This window comes from Rana temporaria, chromosome 8, assembly GCF_905171775.1.
Source record: "Rana temporaria chromosome 8, aRanTem1.1, whole genome shotgun sequence".
In the NCBI taxonomy this organism is placed as follows: Eukaryota; Metazoa; Chordata; class Amphibia; order Anura; family Ranidae; genus Rana; species Rana temporaria.
The window spans coordinates 78,035,987-78,061,964 of NC_053496.1; the positions used below are offsets into that span (position 1 = coordinate 78,035,987).

At 39.9% G+C, this 25,978-nt stretch overlaps 1 protein-coding gene across 6 annotated transcripts in view; it reads right to left on the bottom strand.

The window, feature by feature from the left end:
• Positions 1-25,978, bottom strand: part of PCDH15 (protocadherin related 15) — a 1,266,541-nt gene that overhangs the window by 381,726 nt on the left and 858,837 nt on the right. For all 6 annotated transcript variants that reach the window (XM_040362073.1, XM_040362072.1, XM_040362074.1 and 3 more), the window contains one exon: positions 6,830-7,138. In XM_040362073.1, the coding sequence (XP_040218007.1) occupies positions 6,830-7,138 (309 nt within the window). The remainder of the gene's footprint in view (positions 1-6,829; positions 7,139-25,978) is intronic.

Below are 25,978 nucleotides of genomic sequence, written 5' to 3' on the forward strand. Positions count from 1 at the left end.
AAGCAGACAAAGCTGGTGAATAAAGCAGGTTGAAGGGCAAGAATAATTGAACCATAGAAAATATATGTATTGAGTTTCCGAGAAGTCTCTAAAATAGGTTTGAAGGTTTACATTTGTTTTTCTCTTTGTTATGGGTCATTTTAATGCATTGATCAGTAGAAAATATAAACAGTTCAGCAGATATTTATCTGAAATTTCTGTCACATTCACAGTAAGCTTGCCTTTTGCAATCTCTCAACTTGATTAGAATCGATCTTTAACTGTTGTATTAACGTTGTCACTGCAAACATCTGAAGAAATAAAGGTTTCTCAAAGTGGTGTTATTTAAGGCTACATTATTGCTAAATGGTGGTTAGCCCCAATGTGCTTTTATTGTTTATATATAGACATTTTAAGACAATTCTGCTAATAGCAACATGATATCTTAGGCAAAATAGACTCTTTTGTATAAATAACATACATTTTTAAAGTGGAGGTTCACCCAAAAAATACATTTTTAACATTACATTCAGCCGAGTTGTCCTAATGACAATCGGCTGTTTTTTTTTTTGTACATACCGTATTTTCACCGCCGCTTCCGGGTATGTCTTCTGCGGGACTGGGCGTTCCTATCTCATTGACAGGCTTCCGACCGTCGCATACTACGCGTCACGAGTTGCCGAAAGAAGCCGAACGTCGATGCGCAGGCGCCGTATAGAGCCTCACCGACGTTTGGCTTCTTTCGGCAACTCGTGATGCGCTGTATGCGACGGTCGGAAGCCTGTCAATCAGATTGGAATGCCCAGTCCCGCAGAAGACATACCTGGAAGCGGCGGTGAAATACGGTATGTACGGAGAAAAAAAAACACAGCCGATTGTCATTAGGAAAACTCGGCTGAATGTAATGTTAAAAATTTATTTTTGGGTGAACCCCCGTTTTAAGTTGTCTGGGTGAGGTAAAAAGTCTGGTCACTTAGTCCATATTACTGTACCTCTACTTGCATAAATAATATACAGTAAGTTATCATAAAGTGGCATATGTCTCGCAGATATTAATCCCAAAGATGACGCAATTAGCCAAAAATGGGAAAGGGAACTTGATATAAATCTTTCTCGTGAAGACCGGGAACAAATATTTACTCATATCCACAAGGGCTCCTTGAATGTCTTGACGCAAGAGAATGGCTTTAAAATATACTCCAGGTGGTATAGGACCCCAGATAGAATTCATAAGTTTCACCCCAGTATACCCCCTCTATGTTGGCATTGCAAAGCAGCCCAAGGAACTCTCCTCCACATATGGTGGAACTGCCCCCAGATACAGCCCTTTTGAAAGGAAGTACACCGCCTTATTTCCCACATAACGACCTACACACCAGATTTCACACCAGCCCAATATTTGCTCCACCACACGTCTTTGCCCTAATCGGCCTACAAACAGTCTCTTACGCTACATCTCATTAATGCCTCTAAACTCTGTATACCCATACATTGGAGGGATAGTTCACCCCCCTCCCCCCTGCATCTCTGAATGGCTACAAAGGGTTGGGAGAATTGCTGAAATGGAAGACCAAATACAACAAGAAAGAGACTCCCCGACAAAATTCCATAAGATATGGGCCTGCTGGATCCACTTTAAGGAATCTGCGGAATACCGCTCCTTATCCACCACCATACCATAGCTTTTTCCTGGGGGCAGACATCCGGCACCAGACAACTGCCCCGACAACTGTCCACAGAGACACACATCCCCACCCCCCGTAATAAAACTCAAAGGTTTTGAGTGGTTCTTACAGACTGGTTTGAATGACACATGCACCTTTAAGCCTAGCTTAGAAAAGGAGCATATCTTCAGTACCTCATCCCCGAGATGATGCCTTTATATGTTGGAGGGGCTAGAGTCTTTGTGGACTCACTTGCTTCAACCGGAAAACCGGTAAGACAACAGCAAGAGGCTTGACTGGGTGTTCCTTACCCTCTCACAGATTAATCCTGACGGGGGTGTTTGGGTGCTTGGGTGGCGTACCCAGTCCCTCGACACACTTTTAGTGGAGTCCTCTACTTTCTCAATATGTTTTCCCAACATGCTCCCAAGGTACCGGGGATTTGCAGGAATATGCCTATGTAAAGCTTTAACCTACTACTGTTACGGTTTTCTACATTTTTATTGATACCTACTGTAGTTTGCAATATTATCAGTCACATGCATTTTACTGTATAACTGTATGTTTACTTTTATGTATTCTGTGAATATTGAAACAAAATAAATAAATAAATAAAGTGGCATATGTCATTCCCTGAACAATCCAGATGTTCACCATTTATGACCAACCACTATGTCATATTTGATAATCAGACACATCAGTCTTAGAGTATGGGTCTAAGGGGGCAAAGCCCAGGAGACCCATAGAGCCATTCTGCCACAGTATATCTGCATGAGTCGGTCGGGCACCGGTTAAGCTTTGACAATAAAACCCAACAGCTGTATCTTATTTGTAATTAATTGAGACATTCTAACAAATACCCTTGTATCAAAAACACCAAAATATAAACAGCATACTCATGGCGTCCGCAGGTAGGGGCAAGAGGGGCCAAGTGCCCCCCCTGTCAAGGTTGGTGCTACCTATAGGCAAGTGTGCATATCAATCAGGGGCGCCGTGCTGCATGTCCCAGGGCCGAGAGTCACATACACAACATGAAGTATGTGTTAGGAGTAATGGTGTTTGTGGCCCCCTAGCTGGGGGAGGCAGCATGACCAGTAGCTGAAAATACAAAGCTCTCCCACAGCTGCCTGTTACCTTTCACATGCCGCAGACAACATCTGCTAATGCTCAGCCTGACCAGCTCACCAATGATTTATCTCCTCTCCTCATCCTTGACTGCCTAGAGATGTGTTAAAGGCCCAGCATTCTCTTCAAGATAGGGGCCCAGAGAACACCCACCGCATGGGGCCCCAGCCTCATCTGAGCTGCTTGGCATGTGCAGCAGTTGTTGCAGCCTTCCATCCACCTTTTCTGGGGTTAGTAATCCATTAAATTCTCTCTAATGTTATCTGAAGCTTGCAATATAGAAATTGATTGGTGGGGAGTTCTCCATACTAATGATTGTGTGTGTATGGGGGTGTAATGTATCTGGGTGTAATCTGTGTGTATGAGGATGTAATGTATCTGCAGTGCAGAATCGCAAAAAGGGGCCAGGTCCTTTACGTGCATAATGGTCCAGGTCTTAAGTGGTTAAAATGATGCCCCCCCCTGAAAAAAAGTTCTGCGGGCACCCATGAGCACACTTGAAATCATTCAAAACTATTATTCCCTATCAAACATGCCCATATAACAAAATATGGATTTAAATCTTGTTGTAATCTAGTTAACAATAATCAAATGTAACACATTGGTTTCAGTCCTCACAATGAGCCAGGTGACAACTGGGTTCAAGAGAGACAATAAATATCCAGGAGTTGTACAAGAAAATAGATTTGCACCTTTGTTAGCAACCTGAATCCATATTCTGTAGTAAAAAGGTTGGGGGGGTATATTTTTGCCAATCAGCAAGATCAATGTCAATATAGCATTCATCAAACAGCATTGAGGTAGGAGTGTCTCTCTCCCGGATAAGGCTGGGCTATAATTGTGCATATATAAACATGTCAGAGTATATACAAGTTATAATCAGATGTTACATACAGTACACTGGCAGTAACAGGTCATGTATTCTCACTTAGATACAATAGAATAAGGCAAATGTAGTGCAGCAAAAACTTTATCCACACCTTCACAAAGTAAGTTCAGGGAAAACTCATAAAATCGTCCAGGACTGTAAAAAAAGTTCTACTGGCTCCAGAATTGGTAATATGCATTCTGCTCCAAATCACCTACTGAAGAAATCCACACAGGTTCCTAATGACGTGTCCTGATCGTCCTCCATCGGATATAATGGTGCATGCTTGAGCAGGGTCACACCCCCTCTGAGGAAGTCCCCACAGGGGGGAAATGCATCCGAGATCAGTGGCCCATCAAGTCCAAGCATGCACCATTCTATCCAGTGGAGAATTATTCATTTCATGCCATTGGAGGGATCCTTGGTTGATGTGAGCAGCCTAACGATAGACAATGAGATCACTGAACAATTGTATTCTTCTTATTACTCTGAACAATTCAGTTCTGTCATTGAGGCTTTTTCTATTTGCACTAATATTTAAAAATTTAGGACAACCTTTTAGCAGAATGTTAAGTAAGACAAGCTTTGAGGAAAAACAAATTGAGAAAAAATAAATAAAACGCACACAGCAATGATAATCAAACTTGGATAGTTAATAAAATAAGACTTGTGGACAGTACTCAGTTGTTCTTATTGCAAGTACACTAATACGATCACCTCAAGCTCTTATTACTCTGAATGAATATGTGTTGACGTGACAGTACCTCTTCAAATTACCATTTAAAGGGGTCTTATTAGGTTATGTTCTTGTTGTTCAAGTAAATCTCAACCTGTCCAGGGATCTCTACATCTGGATTAAACATTTAGCCTATTAGGGTGTGTCCTGAATAGTAAAGCAACCAGCAGTGATGTGATCCATCCAAGCTCCTGCACCAACTCCATGCAAAAATCGAATTATTGTCACCACAATGCTGGATGGACGCATTTCCAGTGGCTTTATGGGAATTAATACATGCACTTTATTGTGTATTTTTGTGAGTATATTGTCATTCCTTTTTAGACTTTACCCAATGTCTCTTGTACCACGTTGGGTGATACATCAGGTCCAAAAAGATGGCTTTTGGATTTTGTACCTCCCATTGGATCTCCCCTGGACTGAGCAAGTGGAAGCATATTCAGCACATCTGGTAAACTACTTTTGCTTGCTACTGTATGTCATAGAGTAAGAGACCACTGAGAGTTATGTATGTAAAACCAGTCAGGACTCCAGTTCTCTGAATCCTAAGTGATGCCTAAGTTATATGTTAAACTGCACTATTGCGTTAGACATGCCACAAGATAGTGGGGGGACACTAAATAGTGAGAAAACCATTAATAAGAAGGGAAAGGAGGTTGCAGCCAGGTTGCAGTGGTTTGCCCTTGTGCACTTGAAGAAGACAGCATATAATGTAGATACTGTTACAACCCAATTTGAAAGTTTTATTTCCCCGTGCAACTGACAAATCAGGCTCATTATAAAACATTTGAATTGAATTCTGAGGGGATGAGTGATTTAAAGCATAGCAAGCATGAAATGCAAACATTCTCACAGATATTCAGAAACGTAAGAATGATGTTTCCTTCCTACAGGAGACACATTTTTCAATAAAAAAGCTCCCATCCCATGGTACAAGCATTACACCATTGTCTTTTTATTCTTTCTCACCAGACAAACAATCAAGAGGGGTATGCATGCATTATAATACATCACAGAGTGCCGTGGACCATGTTGGTGAAATAATGCAACCAAGAAGTTTTTTTTTTATTAAAGATCTCATTGACTCACAGAAAGTAATATTAGCAACCGTGCACATCCCCAACCAGAGCCAAACCTCTTTTTTTAGAATCGACATTAGATGCCTTATGCCCTGTACACACAATTGGATATCTGATGGAATCTAATCCGATGGATTTTTTCGTCGAATATCCGATGAAGCTGACTTTCATCAGTCTTGCCTACACACCATTAGTCAAAAATCTGACCGTGTCCAACGTGGTGACGTAAAACACTATGACGTACTGAGGAAAATGAAGTTTAATGTTTCCAAGCATGCATCAACTTGATTCTGAGCATGCATGGATTTCTGACCGATGGAGTTCCACACAGACGATGTTTTTTTCTATCGTTTTTTTATCCATAGGAAAATTTTAAAACATGTTCTATTTTTTTTCACCGATGGAAAACAAACCACACACGATCGGTTTGTCCGATGAAAATGGTCCATCGGTCCGTTTATGAAAGACTGATCCTCCGTGTATGACCTGGCCTATCTTACTCTGCTACAGTCTTCTGCTTCCAGCCTGTGTAGCTCCAGTACTGCAGTCTTGCATCTACAACTTACCTGCATCTGCTGTCCTGCATCCACAGCATACCGGCATCCACTGTTCCTGCAACCTTCTGCTGCTCAGCAATCCAGTCTGGTCCTGATACTCATCATCTGCCACTACCGGTACCCATGGAGGACTTTGCAGGTGCTTTTACCTCACCGTGCTCTCGTGGCCACTGTTGCAACTTCAGTGGTCCTTGATCCGGGGTGGTACGAGAGGTCTCCCTCTACTCATCAGGCTCTCCCAGATGGTACATAACATATACGTTCATTGATGACTTTGCACCTAAAAAAATCCCATCCAAAATACCTCAATTGGTTCTCCTTAAGGGATGACGTGCCATTGACTTTTTCTCTTCCCATCCACAATATCTTTAATATCTATGAGAGGTGTTATCTACTCATACGAAAGGTGCTTCTCCATTGTAATTAAGAAGATAATTGGGCAATGATATTAAGGGTAATACTGTCTCAATATTAGCCTCTCAGAGAGAAACAGAGTTTTTCAACGTCCAAAATTGTATTCACTTTATAGAGTAGACCTTTGGTATAGTTTTAGTTGTATTAGATGTAGCCAAGCCTCATGAGATTTCATTAATCTCATCTGGAGATGTACTAAGTTGGTAGGACATTGGAAATATGTTGTTCAACATTTAAATGCTATTTTAAAACTTGTCATACAGAATCAATATATGTGCATTTTGGTGCATCCAGAAGTTCCAAAAAATCAACCACAGCCCTGCAAGGTCAACGTGCCAACTACTAAGCCCTTGTTGTGCCATTAAAACCAAAAACAGAAAAAAAAAAAAAACACACAAAAAAATTACCTTTACTTGTAGAAAAACTGTCCCTGGCAACATGTTTTCAGGTACGGACACAGAATAAGAAGTATTTGTAAAAACAGGGCTGTTGTCATCAATATCAGTAACTGTGATAGTAAGAGTTATTGTAGACCGACGAGGATCAGCAGGTGCACTGTCTGTTGCCTCCACAGTGAGTTCATAAGTGTCTCTTACTTCCCTATCCAACTTTACAGATGTATAAATACTTCCATTGGTTGTGATCCGGAAAATATTATTAAGGTTTGCCAGACTGTAACGTACTTGACCATTGACTCCAGCATCAGGATCAGTGGCCTAAAATGATTTAAAATAAGGAGGTTAATATATACTCACATATTCACATGTAATAAAATATTTAATACTTATGTTTTGGCTTGTATGTATAATTAATATAATTGTATACATTGGATTGTGGATCTTGCTCCACAAAAACACCCAATAAGGATGATTTAGTAAAGCAGTTTTGGTATCTTTAAATATGTTGTGAAAACACATATTTACGTGCAATATTTTATACTCACCTGACTTAAAACACTATCTAAATGCTTTCACTCTGCTGGTCAATAGACATGTGCATTTGTTTTCGTCCGAATGCATTTTCGTCAGAATTTCAGGTATTTTCGTTATCGTTTTAACAAACGATAACGAAAGTGCAGAATCCGAAAAGTGAAAAATCCAACATAAACAAATGCTTTATTTTCATTTTCGTTGCGACAACAGTTCGATATAGATAGGAGATTCGACATGACACGGACAATAGCTATACTGTATGTGTCTATCGAACCTGTGGTCGAATGTGCCTAACCTTAACTCTATTAGTCTGAGATTATTCTACATAGAGAGAAAAGATTTGACATTATAGAGAGAAAATATTCTACATAGAGAGAAACGATTTGACATTATAGAGAGAAAAGATTCAACATTATAAAGAGAAAAGATTCTATTTTTTTTTCCTTTTTTTTTTCTTTCTAGTATAAGGGGTATTTATTGAGACCATATATGTTGTCAGTCTGTATGTTGCGTTTATGTTATATTTATTGTATTGTCTTGGAAAAAAAGTAATAAAAGAATTTTGGATAAAAATAAAGAGAAAAGATTCTACATAGAGATAAAAGATTCAACATTATAGAGAGAAAAGATTTGACATTATAGAGAGAAAAGATTTGACATTATAGAGTTAAAAGATTTGACATAGAGAGAAAAGATCGCTCCTGGAATTGGGTGGGGGAAGTAAAAAAAAAATAATGATAATGATAAATGTTATTGGCTGATTGTAACCAAAGAGGAGGAGCAGTAAAATAGCTAGAAGTTTACACTTGGAGAAACGAATGTGAAAGTTGGCTGACTGTTGGGGTAGACAATTCAACATGAATGACGAAGATTCGACAAAGCAGCAAAAAACATACAAACGTCTAATCTGTCATTGAAGGCTTATGGTGTCTGTCGAAAGTTCTAAGAAGATTCAACGGAGCAGCTAAAGTGTACGATGCCGCAAAATGCATCTGCCCACAGGCTATAGAAAAATTCTAATGTTGGTTGACTAGTAATAATAATTAATAAATATAATTATTACTAGTCATACAACATTAGAATTCTACTATAGCTAGCTTGTAGGCGGAACATTCAGCGGGAAATGTACGATTGCAGTGTCAAACAGTTTAGCTGCTCCGTCGAATCTTCTTTGAACATTCGACATACACCATAAGCCTTCAATGACAGATTCTACCTTAATTAATTCGGATTTTTGGACGAATGCAAGTTTTTATTAAAAACAAAATAGATGAAAACGAATTTCGGGAGTAACTGAATAAATACATTTTTCGTACAAAAACAAAATTCAGAAACAAAATATTTCAGTTTGCACATGTCTACTGGTCAAGTAGAACAACCCAAGGCCAACTGATGCATGCACCCTCTTTCATCACTGCAACTTCCTGTAAAGGGACATATCTGCAATTCTTTCCTACATAAGCCGGGGGAAGAATAGCTGATGCTGACAGGCTATTGCCTGTTTGCAATTATTATGTTTAGATGTTTCACTGTCTATACCTGTTGCATACCCCTCTTCAGTTCTTTAGCCCCCACTGCATCCAGCTCCTCTTCAAACTACTTCTATGCTCCTTTTGCTGAAGTCCAGGTCTCTACAGCTATATCTGGTGCATGAATACTAAAGAGCTTAGACGTTGCTAGGGTTTAATTTAGAAGATTGTTCTATGCAGAAAAAGTCTTTGGATGTTTACTGTATAGAATTTATGGTGGTAGTTATCATTACTAATGTTATGTATATGTTGTTTTCTACAATGCTCAATGAAACACACTCTTCCCAGCTCAGACATTTACCTAAAGAGTATAATGGCTATTTTAGAGCAATCACCGGCTGCCTAGGTTAATTTGTAAAAGATAAACTCATTTTAATGCAAATCTCCCATTTCTAAAATCCTTACATGAAAATGATATCTTAGAACTTCAAAGGGCTAAGGTCCCCCTCTAAAAATTTTAAATTCTAAGGCCTTGTTCACACCATGTGCAGAGACGTGAGTTTTTTGCAGGCATTCTGCAAGGGCACAAAGAAAACAATTGTCCTCTATGTGCCCTGTTCACATCACAGAACTAGTATCATGTGCATTTTTTTTTTCTGCACAGGAATCTGCAACATATATAAAACTAATTGAAACGAGTATGTAAGCTTGTGTCTCTGCAAGTAAAATCTCCACGTCAGTTTCTATCAGTTTTCTGCATGTATGGTGTGAATGAGGCTTTACGCTACTTAAGATGTCTATGTTGTTCAGATGTGGCTCTACTCCAGGAGACACATCTGTCTGGCGACAATATACAATGCCTATGAACAATTATGGGTGGGAGAAGTGATAAGCTCCTCCACAGTGGGGAGCAAAATCAGAGTTGCAATACTTTTACAGAAAAATGTACCATATAAACTGATTTTGAATAATGCTGATCACTCGGGTTGCAAAATTACAATACATTTAACAGTGGCCTCACATGCCATGGTAATTACCCTGGTGAAATATTTTTTTCCGAGAACTTTCTACTTGGGTGATGCAGATTCCTAAGGACTTTCATACGGTGTGTGGAGACAGTGGTAATATGGTGATGTATGCAGAGGAAGATAGCTCCTTACCACAATTTGTTAGGAACAAAGTTCCTGATTCTGCTTGGTTTGATTTTACTCCTTTGACTAACACAACTTCATGTTTAAATCTGTCAGATGTATGGAGGCTGTCACATCCCACAGACAGAGAGTTTACATTTTATTAATCTCTTCATGACTCTCTGTCAAGAATGTATCATTTCTTTTGCACATCGCCTTTTTTGCCTTTGGTAAGGGCCACTGAAATCTGTGAGTTTGTCATCTCTGATCACAGTCCTATTTTCCTAACAATAGAAGATGTGAAACCTAATGGAATACAAAACTGTGGAGGTTTTCTTCATATATGGAAAACATTGACAATTTTCATCACCATTTGGGATGTGCCGTTAACCCTAATCTTTTCAGTGAAGCGAGCATGGCCTTTTCTAAAAGATAAAGATTATAGCTTACATTTCTCAATTTAAAGGATAAGTTTACCTTTTTACAAAATATAATACATGCACATTGTATTGCAGGTAAAAAAATTGCATTTATTATTTTTTGCTGTCGGAGTCTGTAAAGCATTACACCAGCGATGAGCAGATCGCTAAAGCCATGCTGGACTCCTGCAGACCTGTCAGTGTATTGGCTTGCTTGTACCTCATATAGGCAAGCCAATACACACTGACAGATACAATCAATGAACTACCACATCACTCACAGTGCCATAGTAGTTAATTGAGAACTACAAGCCGACAGCCACTAAGGCTGTCGGGACTTGATGTTTTCCATTCACAGAGCACTGTAAATGAGTTACGAGTTACGCGGCAGGATCCACGTTTAAAAAAAAAATTGACAGCTATTGGAAAATCTCCACTTACTGTTATGAGTGTAACATGGTATGAAAGGTGAATTTCAAATATCCTTTAGGAAACATTCTCTAGAGCGGGGGTCAGCAACCAGAAGATCACGGCCAGGTGACTGGTAGATCGTGGTCTGGGCTTGCTGACTCGCCATGCCAGAGCATCAAACAGAGTGCAATGCAGAGGTATGACTTGTAAAGTTGGACCTGTAGTCCAATATCTCCTCTGTAGTGCTGGCTCCTGCCCCATGCAGAGTGATATCTACTGCATCTGGTATTCCTGCTAACGGTCTCCGGAGTGTTACCAGCAGAAGGAAAGAAGATGTCTTCGGGTCAGTGTGAAGCAATACACTGGGCATAACAGTATAGGGCTGTTTTTACTGCAGTGCAGTATACCTGAAGCTTTCCTGGCCATAGACCTCAATTATATCCTGTGGGTGTCGTGTACTTTCTGAATGCAGGTTTTTAGGTGCACTTTCAGAAAGTGCACCAAACCTGCAGGATATAAAAGAAGTCTATGGAAAAGCACAGCTAACCCATGAAGTTCTCAGATACACTACAGTGCAGTGCAAAGTGAAAGTAGCCTTATAGGGGGCTCAGAACAATAAGGCCCCGTACACACCAGCGGATCTGTCCGATGAAAATGGTCCGCGGACCGTTTTCATCGGACATGTCCGCTGCCGGATTTTGGTCTGATGGCTGTACACACCATCAGACCAAAATCCCAGCGAAAAACAAACGCGGTGACGTGTCGCGACGTGGCCGTGCCGTCGCCGCGACGATGACGTGGCGACGTGCGCGACCCTGGAAGGTCAATGCTTCCACGCATGTGTCGAATCACTTCGACGCATGCGAGGGATGTCGGCCGATTGGACATGAGTCTTAGCATACAGACGACCGAACATGTCCGACGGACAGGTTTCCAGCGGACAGGTTTCTTAGCATCCGAAGCCCCGACGTCACTTCCGGTTATACGGCGATACGCTGCGTTCCACGCTGGAACGCACACCGCTTCTGGTACAGCATCCACGGCTCCTGTTCTCTGTGGGGTTCCCCAAAGGCTCCCGAACATCTTGGACCTTCGTTTCCATCACCCGGGGGACCAGGATAAGAGACCAGCCTGTTTCAATGCTGACTACTAGTTGTGACATCGGACCAGCCGTCTCTTCCATTACATGCCTGTATTTATACTGGTTTTGTGAGTAGCCATTTTTACTGTGCAAATTGCTTGAATTAAATACCTACTTACTGCACTTAGGTTGGCGCATTTTCTCTTTTTTAAACATATCTTTCAGAGTCTGCTTCTGCCTCCGGATTTTGCTGCCACTATAGTGCTATTGGACTTATATTGGATTATTGATCCATTGACTTATTTATTCATTTATTATGTTTCAATTTTTGTTATTGACATGGACCATATGATATATGTACTTTTTTATTATTGCCTGTGCTCTCCTGGTTTTTGCGCCATCGATCTATACATATTATAAGAAATTTTTGTCCGCTGGAAAACGGTCGGCTGGACAAATGTCCGCTGGAAACCTGTCCGGTCGGCCGTATACACGACCAAACTTGTCTGCTGAAACTGGTCCGCGGACAAGTATCAGCGGACAGATCCGGTCGTGTGTACAAGGCCTAAGAGTTCATTTACATTTGTAGTTTGGGGGTTGTTAAAACCCATAGTTAAGTGGTGTTTTTACCACCCCTGCCCCAACTGCACCCTCTTTAGCTGCAGTGGCCAGGAGTGTACACATATTGCAGCCACAGCAGAAGTTATACTGTATGCCCTATCATGGTTGGTGGTTGTAGCACCTGCCAAGTGTTACCCATTCAAGTGAATGAGGCCACTCTGCAATGTCCTGCAACCTTGTGCAATACAGCAAACAAGAGGTTTAAAGCAGGCAGCGTTGTGTTGCTTTCTCACTACCTGGTTTAACCCCTTGGACCCCACAGCAGCATGCAGTTGTGGGGCACTTGCAGAGTTGCACTATTGACTTGAATGGGTCACAACTGGCAGTAGCATCCACCAAAAGCAACAAAGGGTTTAATTCCTGCTGCGGCATGTGTATACATTTTAGCTGCTCACTCAGATCATGGTAGTAAGTAGAGTTGAGCGGACACCTGGATGTTCGGGTTCGGGTCCGAACCCGAACTTTAAAAAAAAAGTTCGGGTTCGGGAACCCGAACCCGAACTCCGAACCCCAAAAAGAGGGAAGCCGGGATTCGCCAGTGACGTAGCAGAGGGTACGTCAGAGGGGGCGGGGTCACGTGACGGGTGCCCCTGCCTCCTCTATATAAGTAATGTCACACAGCCCCAGCGCGTCATTCCGCTGGGCTGTGTCCGGCGATGAGGAGGTCGGGGATGCTGCGCTCCGGACGGATCTTCTGAGTGATGGATCGAAGATGACATGGACGCCGCAGGATCTTCTCATCGCGGAAGATCACCGTCGCAGGATGAGGACAACGCTGGAAGCCGGGAACGAGTGGATTTTTCAGCGCTGGAGTTTTTTTTAATAAAGGACTTTATTCAGTGTGTTTTTTTTACAATACTTTTCACTTCCTTCGTGAAATGGTAGAGGTACAGTGTACCCCATTACCATTTCACACAGGGGGGGGTCAGGATCTGGGGGTCCCCTTTGTTAAAGGGGTCTTCCAGATTCTGATAAACCTCCCGCCCGCAGACCCCCACAACCACCGGGCAAGGGTTGTGGGGATGAGACCCTTGTCCCCATCAACATGGGGACATCCTCCCCATGTTGAGTGCATGTGGCCTGGTGCGGTTCAGGAGAGGGGGGGGGGGCCGCACTCTGTCCCCCCCTCTTTTCTGCGGCCGGCCAGGTCAACGTGCTCGGAGAATGGGTCTGGTTATGGATATTTAGGGGGAACCGCACGTCATTTTTGTTTTAAATTGACGGCGGGGTTCCCCTGAATATCCATACCAGACCTGAAGAGTCTGGTTATGGATATTTACCGGGAACCGCACGTCATTTTTTTTTTAATTGACGGCGGGGTTCCCCTTAATATCCACACCAGACCTAAAGGGTCTGGTTATTGAATTTGCGGGGACCTCCGGCACATTTTTTTTTCCCGAACTCCGATCCCGGACCCGAACTTTTTTCAATTATTCGGGTTCGGGTCCGGGTTCGGGAAAAACCCAAAGTCCGTACCGAACCCTAACTTTACAGTTCGGGTTCGCTCAGCCCTAGTAGTAAGGCAATTAGTGGTTTAAATCGGTGTGAGGAGGTGACACTGGGCAACACTGTGCCGAGTGATTTTTGACTTCTCTCATGTTGTTCAGTTAAATCTCCACCTCTTTGAAGTTGCCTACCACTGTGTTAAAGCCCACATTTCGTTAATAAAATTGCCGTTATGGTACCACAAAGATTTACTTATACATATTTTGTAATAGCAACACATGGTGTAATCTGAAAATGTGGGCTTTCATTGCACTTTTAAGCACTGGCTCCCTACCAAATTACAATGCCAAAATACCCTTGTCATTTTAAAAAGTTACAGTCATTATTTTTCATCAAAGTTTGGAAAGCTTTACTATTCTATTTTGTGTAGTAATACCAATTCCCTGTTTGGGGCACTTGATCAGTCTTCAGTTAATAATATTGTAAAACATTTACTGGAAAACGATGCCAAAGATTTAATTGCCTTTCTCCAAACAACAGATACATAAATAGTAATACAGTGAAAAAATTGATTTATACTGCTGTTTAAGAATCAGCACTTTCGTTTAAAGTATCTGAATCCAATGTAGGTTTTGTTTGTAAGAAAAATACCATAATCATTAGGGATGGGGATGGGTCGAACACCCCCCTGTTCAGTTCACAGCAGAACACCCGAACAGGGGAAATTTTCTAACTCGATTGGTGAACCCCATTGAAGTCTTTGGGAGCCGAACAGGAAAAATCAAGAGTGCCCATTTTGAAGCCTTATATGCAAGTAATTAAAAGGGGTATGGGGGTCTGGGTACTGCCCTGGGGGACATGTATCTATCTATCTATCTATCTATCTATCTATCTATATATATATATATATATATATATATATATATATATATATATATTTATATATTTATCAATCTATTTTTTAAGAACAGCAAAAATGGCATAAATAAAAAAACAAGTGAAATCCCATTTAACCACTTAAGCCCCGAACCATATTGCTGGTCAAAGACCAGATCACTTTTTGCGATTCGGCACTGTGTCGCTTTAACTGACAATTGCGCGGTCGTGCGACGTGGCTCCCAAACAAAATTGACGTCCTTTTTTTCCCACAAATAGAGCTTTATTTTGGTGGTATTTGATCACCTCTGCGGTTTTTAGTTTTTGCGCTATAAACAAAAATAGAGCGACAATTTTGAAAAAAAATAATATTTTTTACTTTTTACCATAATAAATATCCTCCAAAAATATATAAAAAAACTATTTTTTTCTCAGTTTAGGCCAATACGTATTTTTCTACATATTTTTGGTAAAAGAAAAATCGCAATAAGCGTTTATTGATTGGTTTGCGCAAAAGTTATAGCGTTTACAAAATAGGGGGTAGTTTTATGGCATTTTTATTAATATTTTTTTTTTACTAGTAATGGCGGCGATCGGCGATTTTTTTTCATTACTGAAACATTATGGCGGACACTTCGGACACTTTTGACACATTTTTGGGACCATTGGCATTTTTATAGCGATCAGTGCTATAAAAATGCATTGATTACTATAAAAATTACAGGGGCGGGGAAGGGGTTAAGTATGTTCCCTGGGTGTGTTCTAACTGTAGGGGGGGTGGACTTACTAGGGGAAATGACTGATCGCTGTTCATACATTGTATGAACAGTCGGTCAGGCATTTCTCCCCTGACAGGACCGGGAGCTGTGTTTTTACACACACAACTCCCGGTTCTCGCTCTGTAACGAGCGATTGTGGGTGCCCGGCGGCGATTGCGCCCGCCGGGCACGCGCGCAGGAGTCAGAAGCGAGCACCTATTGGCTGCTCGGCGAGATGACGTATAGCTACGTGCTCTCGCCCAGCAGAGCCGACCTGCCTCCGCATAACAGTTATACGGCAGCTGGTCGGCAAGCAGTTAAAATGACATGAGGTTATATATGCCGGCACCCGGCTATTGAAAAAATAAAGAAAAAAACAGCATGGTGTCCCCCCCAGTCCATACCAGGCTCTTTGGAAAGAGAGGGGATGGGGCTGATCCACAGCTCTATGTGTGAATTGACACACAAAGCTGCAGCTTGCGAACAAGTAGATAAATAGAATATTCCATAGGGATATACTGATAGAGAAGTGGTCCTTCACCAAACTGTCACCCAAAGTGACTGGATAAGTAATCTGCTTACCAGAGCACATTGACTCCTTTACTCAAAAAGAGAGTCAATGAGAGCTTATGCAGGATAATGCCTGCTCACATAGGCTGAAATGGAGATATTAGGCGACTTCCTCCTTAACCTCCCTGGCGGTATGATTCTGTCTGGAATTACGTACCAAAAGCGGTACAATTATTTTGCAAGAAAATTTGGTTATTTGTACTGAAGTCCTGTAATTTTTAGGAATAACTCACTTAAATCTGACCAAACAAGAATCTTGTAGGCATCCCGGGTATGACATTTTTTTAAAAAACAAAATTATAAATTATAATATAATAAATAATTATAAATAATTATAACAAATAATAATATATTTATAATAAAAATTATTTAATAATGTAATCAACTCAAAATCACTGAAATTTGCTCAGTTGCAGAATTGACGCTGTCATTATTTTAGTTTTTTTGACGATTTTCCCCACAAATCGCTATGGCACATTTATGCAAGTGATTATAATTTATTATCGCTGTTTTCTAGCTGATCTAAAACCATTTTTGACATAAAGGGACACTTTTGGACAATCTACAGTTTCCAGGCAGAAAGAACAGTTTTTATTATATAAAATAACATGTAGGGCACTGGGCAGACCACTAGGGACAAGGGGGGTGTGTATTTTTTACATACAGTACTGTAATCTATAAGATTTCAGTATACTGTATGTATTGTGTTTGTTTACTTTTTTGAATTTGGCGCCGTTCTCCACTCCCGTGCGTCGTAACGTCGCAGGGAACGGAGATCGGCGGCACACGGGGAGACTGTGAATCGAGCAAGGAGGACCCGCTCGCTCACACAGCGGGGTGGCATCGCTGGATCCAGGGACAAGGTAAGTAACTTGCCTGTGGATCCAGCGAGAAGGTAAGCCGCGCCGCTGCACACTCTGCATGTCCACCCCGAGCGTGACTTGGGGATACCGATCCTAACATTGAAAACCAACCCCGATTCATGCTCGGGTTTACCGCTAAGGGGGTTAAAGGTCTCGGCCAGATATGAAATAACAATGGAGGTTTTCTCCACACCAGGTAAGTGAAGGAGGACTGCACTGAGGTAAAGGAAGCTATTTAGGGGAAAAAAACTACCTTTACAACCCCTTCAAACAAGCCTTAATAAATCCACAACAGTACATGCTATCGAAACAGCGACTTCACCGTTAGAAACACACAGCCTTTGTGAACGTATCGGTATAAAATTTATGTTGATAAACTCAAAAATGTGGACATGTCAGTGATTTAAAAAAGAGGTTCTCTGTGTGTTTCACTGGGAAATCTGAACATTTTTTTACATGACAGTCAATGGAAGAAAGTGTGGAACCCTTGTCATTTGGAACCTCAAGCAGCCAAAAGTAAAAGGCGTATCACAAAACTAAGCACACTGCCTGAAACCAGACAAAAATGTCTTACGTTTTGATGTATAAATTGTGTATGACAAGTAGATCTTCTTGGCGTGAGAGCAATTTGTACCCTCTCTACAAAGATCATTTTTTTAAAGCTCTCTGCTCTAGCGATGACATCATGCACTCTAACCCAGCTCCATAGACATTCGGTTTAATCGATAACATTTTCTGAAAAACTCACTAAACTTAAACTTCTTTTTCACAAAAACTGTAAAAGATATCAAACGGAAAAGATATAACCGGATAGCTGAATATTTTGTGAATATTTTAAAGTTTGTTTGATGTCTGTAGGTGAAAGTATGAAGGAGCTGAAACTTTTGGTAGGGGAAGAATGTTTTAAGGATTTGAAGCATGCTCTCATTGACTTCAATGTTAAAAAAAGTGTCTAAAAGCTTAATATTTTATAGTATAATATTTTAAAGTAAATAGTTTAAAGTATAAATAGTAGAAAAAAAGTTGAAGTCCCATCATTAACTGAAAGAGCTGAACATTTTAAAAGTTGAATGGTCTTAATAGCTGAAAGTATGCAGAAGTTACGCAGAGCCAAAAAACGTACGGAATAAAATTAAAATTAAGAATAATAAAAAACGAATATAAATACTGAATATAAACACTATTGAGGATTCCCACTGATAAAACATGAATAACAATACTGGGAATGCTATTTAGCATTCCCACTAATTAGAGCCGATACGTATTTTTCTACATATTTTTGGTAAAAAAAAAATCACAATACGCGTTTATTGATTGGTTTGTGCAAAAGTTAGAGCGTCTTCAAAATAGGGGATAGTTATACTGCATTTTTATTAATATTTTGTTTTTTTTTTACTAGTAATGGCGCCGATCAGCGCTTTTTATCGTGACTGTGACATCATGGTGGACACATCGGACACTTTTGACACTATTTTGGGACCATCATTTGCGTCATAAACTATACCCATGTGCCTTTTTTTCCCCTCTGATAAAGAGCACATCTACCATAACAGTAAGGGGTACTACTCTCTACACATACAGTATGTAAGAAACAGTTAAAATTATGGTCCAATTTGCAAAGTACAGAATATATCAAATAATTTTAAAAGGATATACGTGAAGAGTGGACTTGACCTTTCAAAATGTTTTTGGGACAGTTAAGAATGACTAAATCACTAGAAACATATTAAAATGTACATCGAAACAGGCTAGATGCAAAGTTCATTCCGGGTCTATTTTATTCAAAATAATACTTTTGTGCTTTGCCTCCACAGCAAGCATTTCCTAAATCAAACAAGCAAGCCATTTCAATTAAATTTTGTAGAAGTACAAATATGTCAAACATTCCGTACCAAATGAATAAAGTGCCAAATAAGGCAGAGAAATATTTGCTGTTTCGGAGGAAGCAGACTATTGAGCAAATAAACAGAAAATAGAGGAAAGCATCACGTACTCTCATAATGTAGCAGTGCATTACTAATATACAGCATAGGTTTACCAGGAGTCTTATAAATAAATAATTTAGAAACATATAACAGAATAGCAACTTTACGTCTTACAGAGGTAGAATTGATTGCCATAATGGAGATAGTTGTTACATGAAACAATGTACTTTATTAGCTAGATTCAGAAAGAGTTAGGCCGGCTTATCAGTAGATAAGCCGACCTAACTCAGAATCTACGCCGACTTATGTTTAAGTGTATTCTCAAACAGAGATACGCTTAAACATATCTAAGATACGACGGCTTGCGCCGTCCTATCTTAGGTTGCAATATTGAGGCTGGCCGCCAGGTAGCACTTTCATTGCAGTCGGCGTAGAATATGTAAATTAGTAGATACGCCGATTCACGAACGTACGCACGGCCGACGCAGTACATTTACGCCGTTTACGTAAGAGATAGGCCGCCTAAAGTTAGAGCTGGGCCCTGGGTGGCGTTGCCAATGTTCAAGTATGGCCGCCGTTCCCGCGTCGAAATTCAAAATTTTTACGTCGTTTGCGTAAGTCGTCCGTGAATAGGGATTTACGTCGTTTACGTCCACGTCGAAATCAATAGGCCTGTGCGGCGTACTTAGCCGCAATGCACACTGGGAAATGTAGGCACCCGGCGCATGCGCAGTTAAGGAAAAACATCAAAAACGTACGGTCAAGCCCCATTAACATAAAACACGCCCCCTTACACACATTTGAATTAGGTGCCCTTACGCCCGCCCGCTTTAGGCTACGCCGCTGTAACTTAGCAGGCAAGTACATTGTGAATCATGTACTTGCCTCGCTAACTTACGGCGGCGTAGCTTAAATGCCTTAAGCTACGCTGCCGCAAAGTTGCGGCAATGTATGGGAATCTACCTACATATTTCTAAGGAAAATACCACATTAGTGAAAAAAAATGTATCACTAATGTATATAAACGTATATACTGTATTTTCTACATAATTATATCTCGAATGTAGGACAAACTTTACTCAAACTACAGCATTTAAAAAAAAATGATGAAGTAGGTTGTGTATATATATATATATATATATATATATATATATATTTATACTGTCTATGACTGAGCAGGGGATATTTCCCCTTACCATCAGTCAAATTAGAGGTTTTCCTTTAATATGAGTTTAATTTTTTTCTAAACTACCTTGGATTCCTCACCAAACTGTTGTAGAAAAATGCACAGACTGTTACTATTATAGCACTTGTCATGTAGTGATAATAAAGTCAACATCTTTCTATCTGAAAGATAGATGATGAAAACTAACTACCTTTAGAAAGACTACAGAAACTGATAGAAACGACTAAAACATATATTCAACACACTGAGGCTGATGCTAGTCTCATCTGCTAATTTGTGTTTCATAAAAAGGGATCTGATGTCTATGATTCTTCTTAAGACCTAATTTTAGTCCAAATTTTATTTTTTTACATTTTGGAATAGCGGTTGTCATGGATATGTAGCATGTCTGGCAGCTTACCTTCTCTCCATGTGCTCATTAGAAGCCAGACTCTCTTATCTGGCTGGCTTTATCATCTCTCCTCCCTGTATGGCCCCACCCCATGCCATCCCAGGAAGTCTATATTAACTTTTACACTGCAGGTCTGCTTTGCTGTTCAACTTTGTTTGTTAGCTTGTTCTTGTTTTGCAGTGTGCTACGTTAACCTTTCTGTGTACCGATTTTGGCTCATCTCTGACTACTCCTGTTTGCCTGTTACCCTGACCTTTGGCCTGTCCCTTGGTTACCCTCGTCTGCCTGTTTCCCCGACCTCGGCTTACCCATCACTATCCCTTGTGTCCTAAGTGGCTGCTTCCCCTCTCTCCCTACGGAGCGTGACCTGTGGGACCCCAGGGGCTGCGACCTGGGTTCAGTTGCAGCGAAGGTCATCCTCACCACTAGAGGCTCTGGTGAACACCTGCTGGACCTTAGATTCTGCGCCCTGGGTAATCTTAGGCTCACATCTCCTGTCCATCTGCAGCAGTCCGCTATTGGGTTCACTACCTTGCGGTGCACCCCTGTCTCCAAAGGGGTGCATTTGTCACCTGGCCACAAGTGACCTGACAACAGTGAAGGATTACAACATGACAGCTTTGTCCCTTGTGAGAAGACCTCCTGTTAATTTTGTGAAGAATTGAGGAAGAACTTTTTAATAGGGTCACAAAAAAGCATTCCAGTTTTTAATGGGGGTTTACAGGAGCATATTTCTAAAATAGTGAATAGAACCAAAACAAATATTTTAGGTGAATGTTTCTGGTTCTTGTGTTTACAATTACAGGGATTAAACATGTCTAAATGTTTAGTGAATGTTACATTTGCTGTTTTATAAATATGCCCTTTGGTTTCTGTTTAGGAGATTTCCCTTACTACCTATCTGAGACACAAAGGTTGATTTATAAAAGCACATTCTCACAATAATATATACAAATATCCACTTCAATTATCCAATTGTGTTAAAAGCTCATTTCTGTTTACTAATTTAATCTGCATGTGGTTGGGCATTTGAAGTGAATTTATTGAGGCTGATTTACATATCAGTTGATAGTTTTCACAAACTAAAGCTATTTCACAAAAGGAGTTGAGAGTAGATATTTGAAATTAACCTTCACACAATTTATAGAGTGGACTTCTTTTAAGTAAATCAGTTGCAATGTGTTTACCATGCAAGAAGTGGGACACAAACAGAAATTCCAAACCCGACAGAAGTTCTAACTATTCCCCAACTTAATATATCCAACACTAAAAAAAAGGTTTCAGTTTGAGTTGGGAGTTAACCCCCCTAAAACAACAGAAATCATTTCACTTTTGACAAGAGATCATATATTGCTGATTTTATTAATAAATCTGAAATCTGTGACAGCCTCTTCCTTCTAAACTCCAGCGACTGTCTTTTTTTGATGCATAAGTGATAAAAAGTCATCCTTTTTAATGGGATGGGCAGGTCAAGAAATAGAATCACAGAATCAAGCTGTAATTAGGATTATAGTAAGAATGGAGATAGAAAAATAAAAATAAACTGCATATTTCTGGCCAGTGCAGGCTATATGCATAGAAAATTTTCACCAGCTTTCGTTTTACATATAATAGTAGTATCCAATACTACTAGCCAATCCAGTAGCCAATAGTATCAAGGCCACCAATACCAATATTTTATATCAAAACTGTGAAACAAAAAAATATTGGTATTGAGTTTCCTGCATTCGTTTGGTAATTTTGCAATCTAAAGTTTCTTTAAAGGGGTTGAAATTGCCTGAAAATTGCCAATTGTATTGCTAAAATTACAGTTTCCATAGGAATTCAGGTTTTTCTGCAGATTAGGTTAGATACAACACTCATTCAATAGCACAGCATCATTTTGTTATTCAAACTGTGTGTTTGCCCCTTCTAGCCTTATGCTTCCTTCTTGTAATTTTTTCATCTCAGTAAAACCTTTATAAGCACTAGCACAATAAAGCTGCACACATCAACCTGACAATTTGTTTAAATAATCTTTCTGCGTGATGGTAGGAATCAAGTCAAGAGCTCTGGAAGCAAGTAGGCCTGCCTCACTTGTTTACACACATAAATAAAACTGCAAATATTCAGCAGGAAAATGAAATATAAATCTGAGAGTATCAGTGAACTGTCAGGAAGCTCTCACTGATGTTTAATTCCCAGCCAAGGTACTCTGCGTGAGAAGCAATGATAGAACCATTTATCTTCTTAGAAATCAATTTAAACTTAATCAAAATTGTTATAAGTAAATTCACACGTTTCTATCCTCTTGTAGTACATCACAGTAATAAACAGCAATGCCTGCATCTGTGCAATGATCTTTCTACAGTTCACACATCTATATAATCAATGTCTTTCTAGGTCATTATGATTTGCACTGACAAAATTTAGCAGAGCATAGTAGTCTCTTCTCCTAAAATATATATCTACAGAAGATTGTTTTACAAGGTATGATGCATGTCATGCTGCATTGCTATGTTTTAATGAATCTGTCACTTGAAAGTAAGGACTTACCAGATTCAGGAACATAATGGGTGGTGCACTTATACCTTCTGCTCTGTAAACTGAAGATTTGTCATGTAGAGCATGTATATTCAGGGAGTGTAAGGGGCAATGATGGTCTGCAAAGTGCAGCAGGAAACATAGATTTTCAGTCAAATTAATGGAAAAATAAAACCATTTTGAATAACAGGAAAAGGCTTAAAGTGGACTTACATATAATGTGCCTAGGCACTCATGTTCTGTACCCTAATGGTTGTATATCTGTAGTTAAATATCCAAGGCAGTGCTGCTTCTGACTGCTAGACTCACAAGATGTGGAACAAGATTTGTTTATGTCACTATTGTGTTGCTTAATGTTCTACAAGGGCTTGGTCACCTGGAAGCTGTACCTGAGGACCCACAGTGCATGCATCTCTCAGTCTCTGAAATAATTTATTCTCTCCTGCTGCTTACTGATCATCCTCCCACCAGTTTTTAGATTATCAGTCATGGAAGGGGGATAGGAGAAACACTTATGCCCTGTACAGACGATCAGACCTTTGTCCGACCAAATTCACATCGGAATTCCGATGGAAATCCATTGGAGGAAAAGAGAACATGTTCTCTATGTAAACTTCAATGGATATGTATGCATTTGAACCTCTACACACTAAAAATATTCACATACTAAAGTTATTAGACATGTGCATTCGTTTTCGTTAGAATGCATTTTCGTCCGAAAATCAGGTTTTTTCGTTATCGTTTTAACAAACGATAACGAAAGTGCAAGAAACGAAAACCGAAAGATCCGACATAAAAAATGCTTTATTTTCGTTTTCGTTGAGGTAAAAATTCGATATAGAGAGATTCGACATTATAGGGAAAAGATTTGACAACATAGAGAAAAGATTCGACACTATAGAAATAATAGTTTAGACATTACAGAGAATAGATTTCGATTTATGAGAAAATAGATTCGACATTATAGAGAATAGATTCGACATTATTACTAGTCATACAACATTAGAATTCTTGTAGGCGGAATATTCGAACAGAAATGTACGATTCGGCGTAAAGATTCGACGTTCCGTCGAATATTTTTTTGACCATTAGACAGGAACAAACAAAGATTCGACGTTCCGGCGAATATTCTTTTGACCATTCGACAGAAACCAAGTATTATTGGATTTTCGGACGAAAGCTATTCCCCAACGAAAAACGAAATAAATCAAAACGATTTTCGGGAGTAACTAAATAAATTTATTTTCCAAACGAAAACGAAAAAACGAAACAAAATATTCCAGTCTGCACATGTCTAAAAGTTATCACAAAAAAATAAAAAATACATTCAAATGCCAGGCAAATATAAAAATATACTAATTATTACCATTTTGTATTAATTAATACCTCAATAAATGTAGATTTTCAATATAAGCAGTGTAGGTAACTGAATTTGAATTGATATAAACCTCTTGTAGTCTCTATATACCAGCACTCTGAAGAAGCAGCACAAGGATCCAATCTTAATTGGGCTTATGCTTCTCCTTTCACGATCAAGTCACAAGGAGAGGGTAGAAACAAGACCTTTAAGGCCTCATTCACATGTGCAATTGGAGCTGTCAGTAATTACATGCTGGAGACCCAGGAAGGGTTGGTGGATAGTCACTTGAGACCACACATCATAGGGTTTCCATCATATATAAAATACATCATAGATTTAATAAAATGACTGTGGGCATTAAGATTCTACCAGGGCATTTTCTGGTGGCAGTAGATGTGGAAACCCTTTAATGGAACATACCACATAATTAAACAAGCAAAATGGTTTAGGAATTCTTGAGAAAAAGAGTCAGGCTGGCTCTTTAATGAATTTATCTTGGAATTGTTTGACACATAACATCTTTGTTTTTCTGGACAACTATTACCTACACGTGCAGGAAGTGGTGATGGATGCATGTTGTGCACCATTGTATGCTAACTAAGGGGGCAATGGGAGAGAAGGCTCTTTTCTGATGATCTGGTGTCAGTGTACCTGTACCATGTTCTTACCTGGCACAGATCTAGACAATATTTTAAAAATTTAGACTGGAACACCTAATGACCTGCCTGAGTTTATGGGAATTTTTAATTATAGCAGCAATTCAGAATTTACCAAGTAAGGAAAAGATTTCCTCCTTGGATGTTGAAATGTGGTACAAGATCATGGAACAAAATTGTATGGGAAAGATACAACTGGTGGCACCATCTTAAATGCTCAGTGCACACCCTTCACCCCTAATAGGGAGCATACCATACAGTGAATGCTTAAAGGAACACTAAAGGTTAATTTTTTATTAGATCAATTGATTGCTGTAAGCTAGAGCATTTAAATATCACGTACCTTGTTTTTCCTTTTGACCTCCAAAAATACAGTAATCCAGGTTTGAAAATGCCTTTTCCTGTCACTCCTCTTCTTGCTTTCCACCAGCATCTGAGCCCTTTTGCATGGTGGAAAGTAGAATGTGCTCACCCCCTCCCTATGATTACAGCCCTGCATGAAGATGCTCTATTATCCCTCACAGGCATGGAGGCTAAGCCTAATGGGAACTGTAGTTCCCATTAGGCCATGATGTAGCAAGAATGAATGCGCACCGCAAACCAGGAAGTCAGTGAGAATAATGATTCAGGAGTGACGGAGTGAAATGCAAAACATTACTTTTTACTTTATCAGCTACTGTAAGACTTTAATTTAAGAGGAAAACATTTTTGTCTTTACAACCCCTTTAAGGCTCTGTAGGAACTGTACTAATGTCAACAAGTTTGAGAGGGAGGCTGTTAATGAAAGACTACTATTATGAGGTTATAGCAAGAAACTCTTAGGGCCATATCCACAAAAGAGATACTCCGACGTAAGCCGTCGTATCTCTGGTTCTAACTTTGGAACTGATCCTCAGAAGCAGTTTTCCTAAGTTAGGCAGAAGATCCGACATCTGTAAG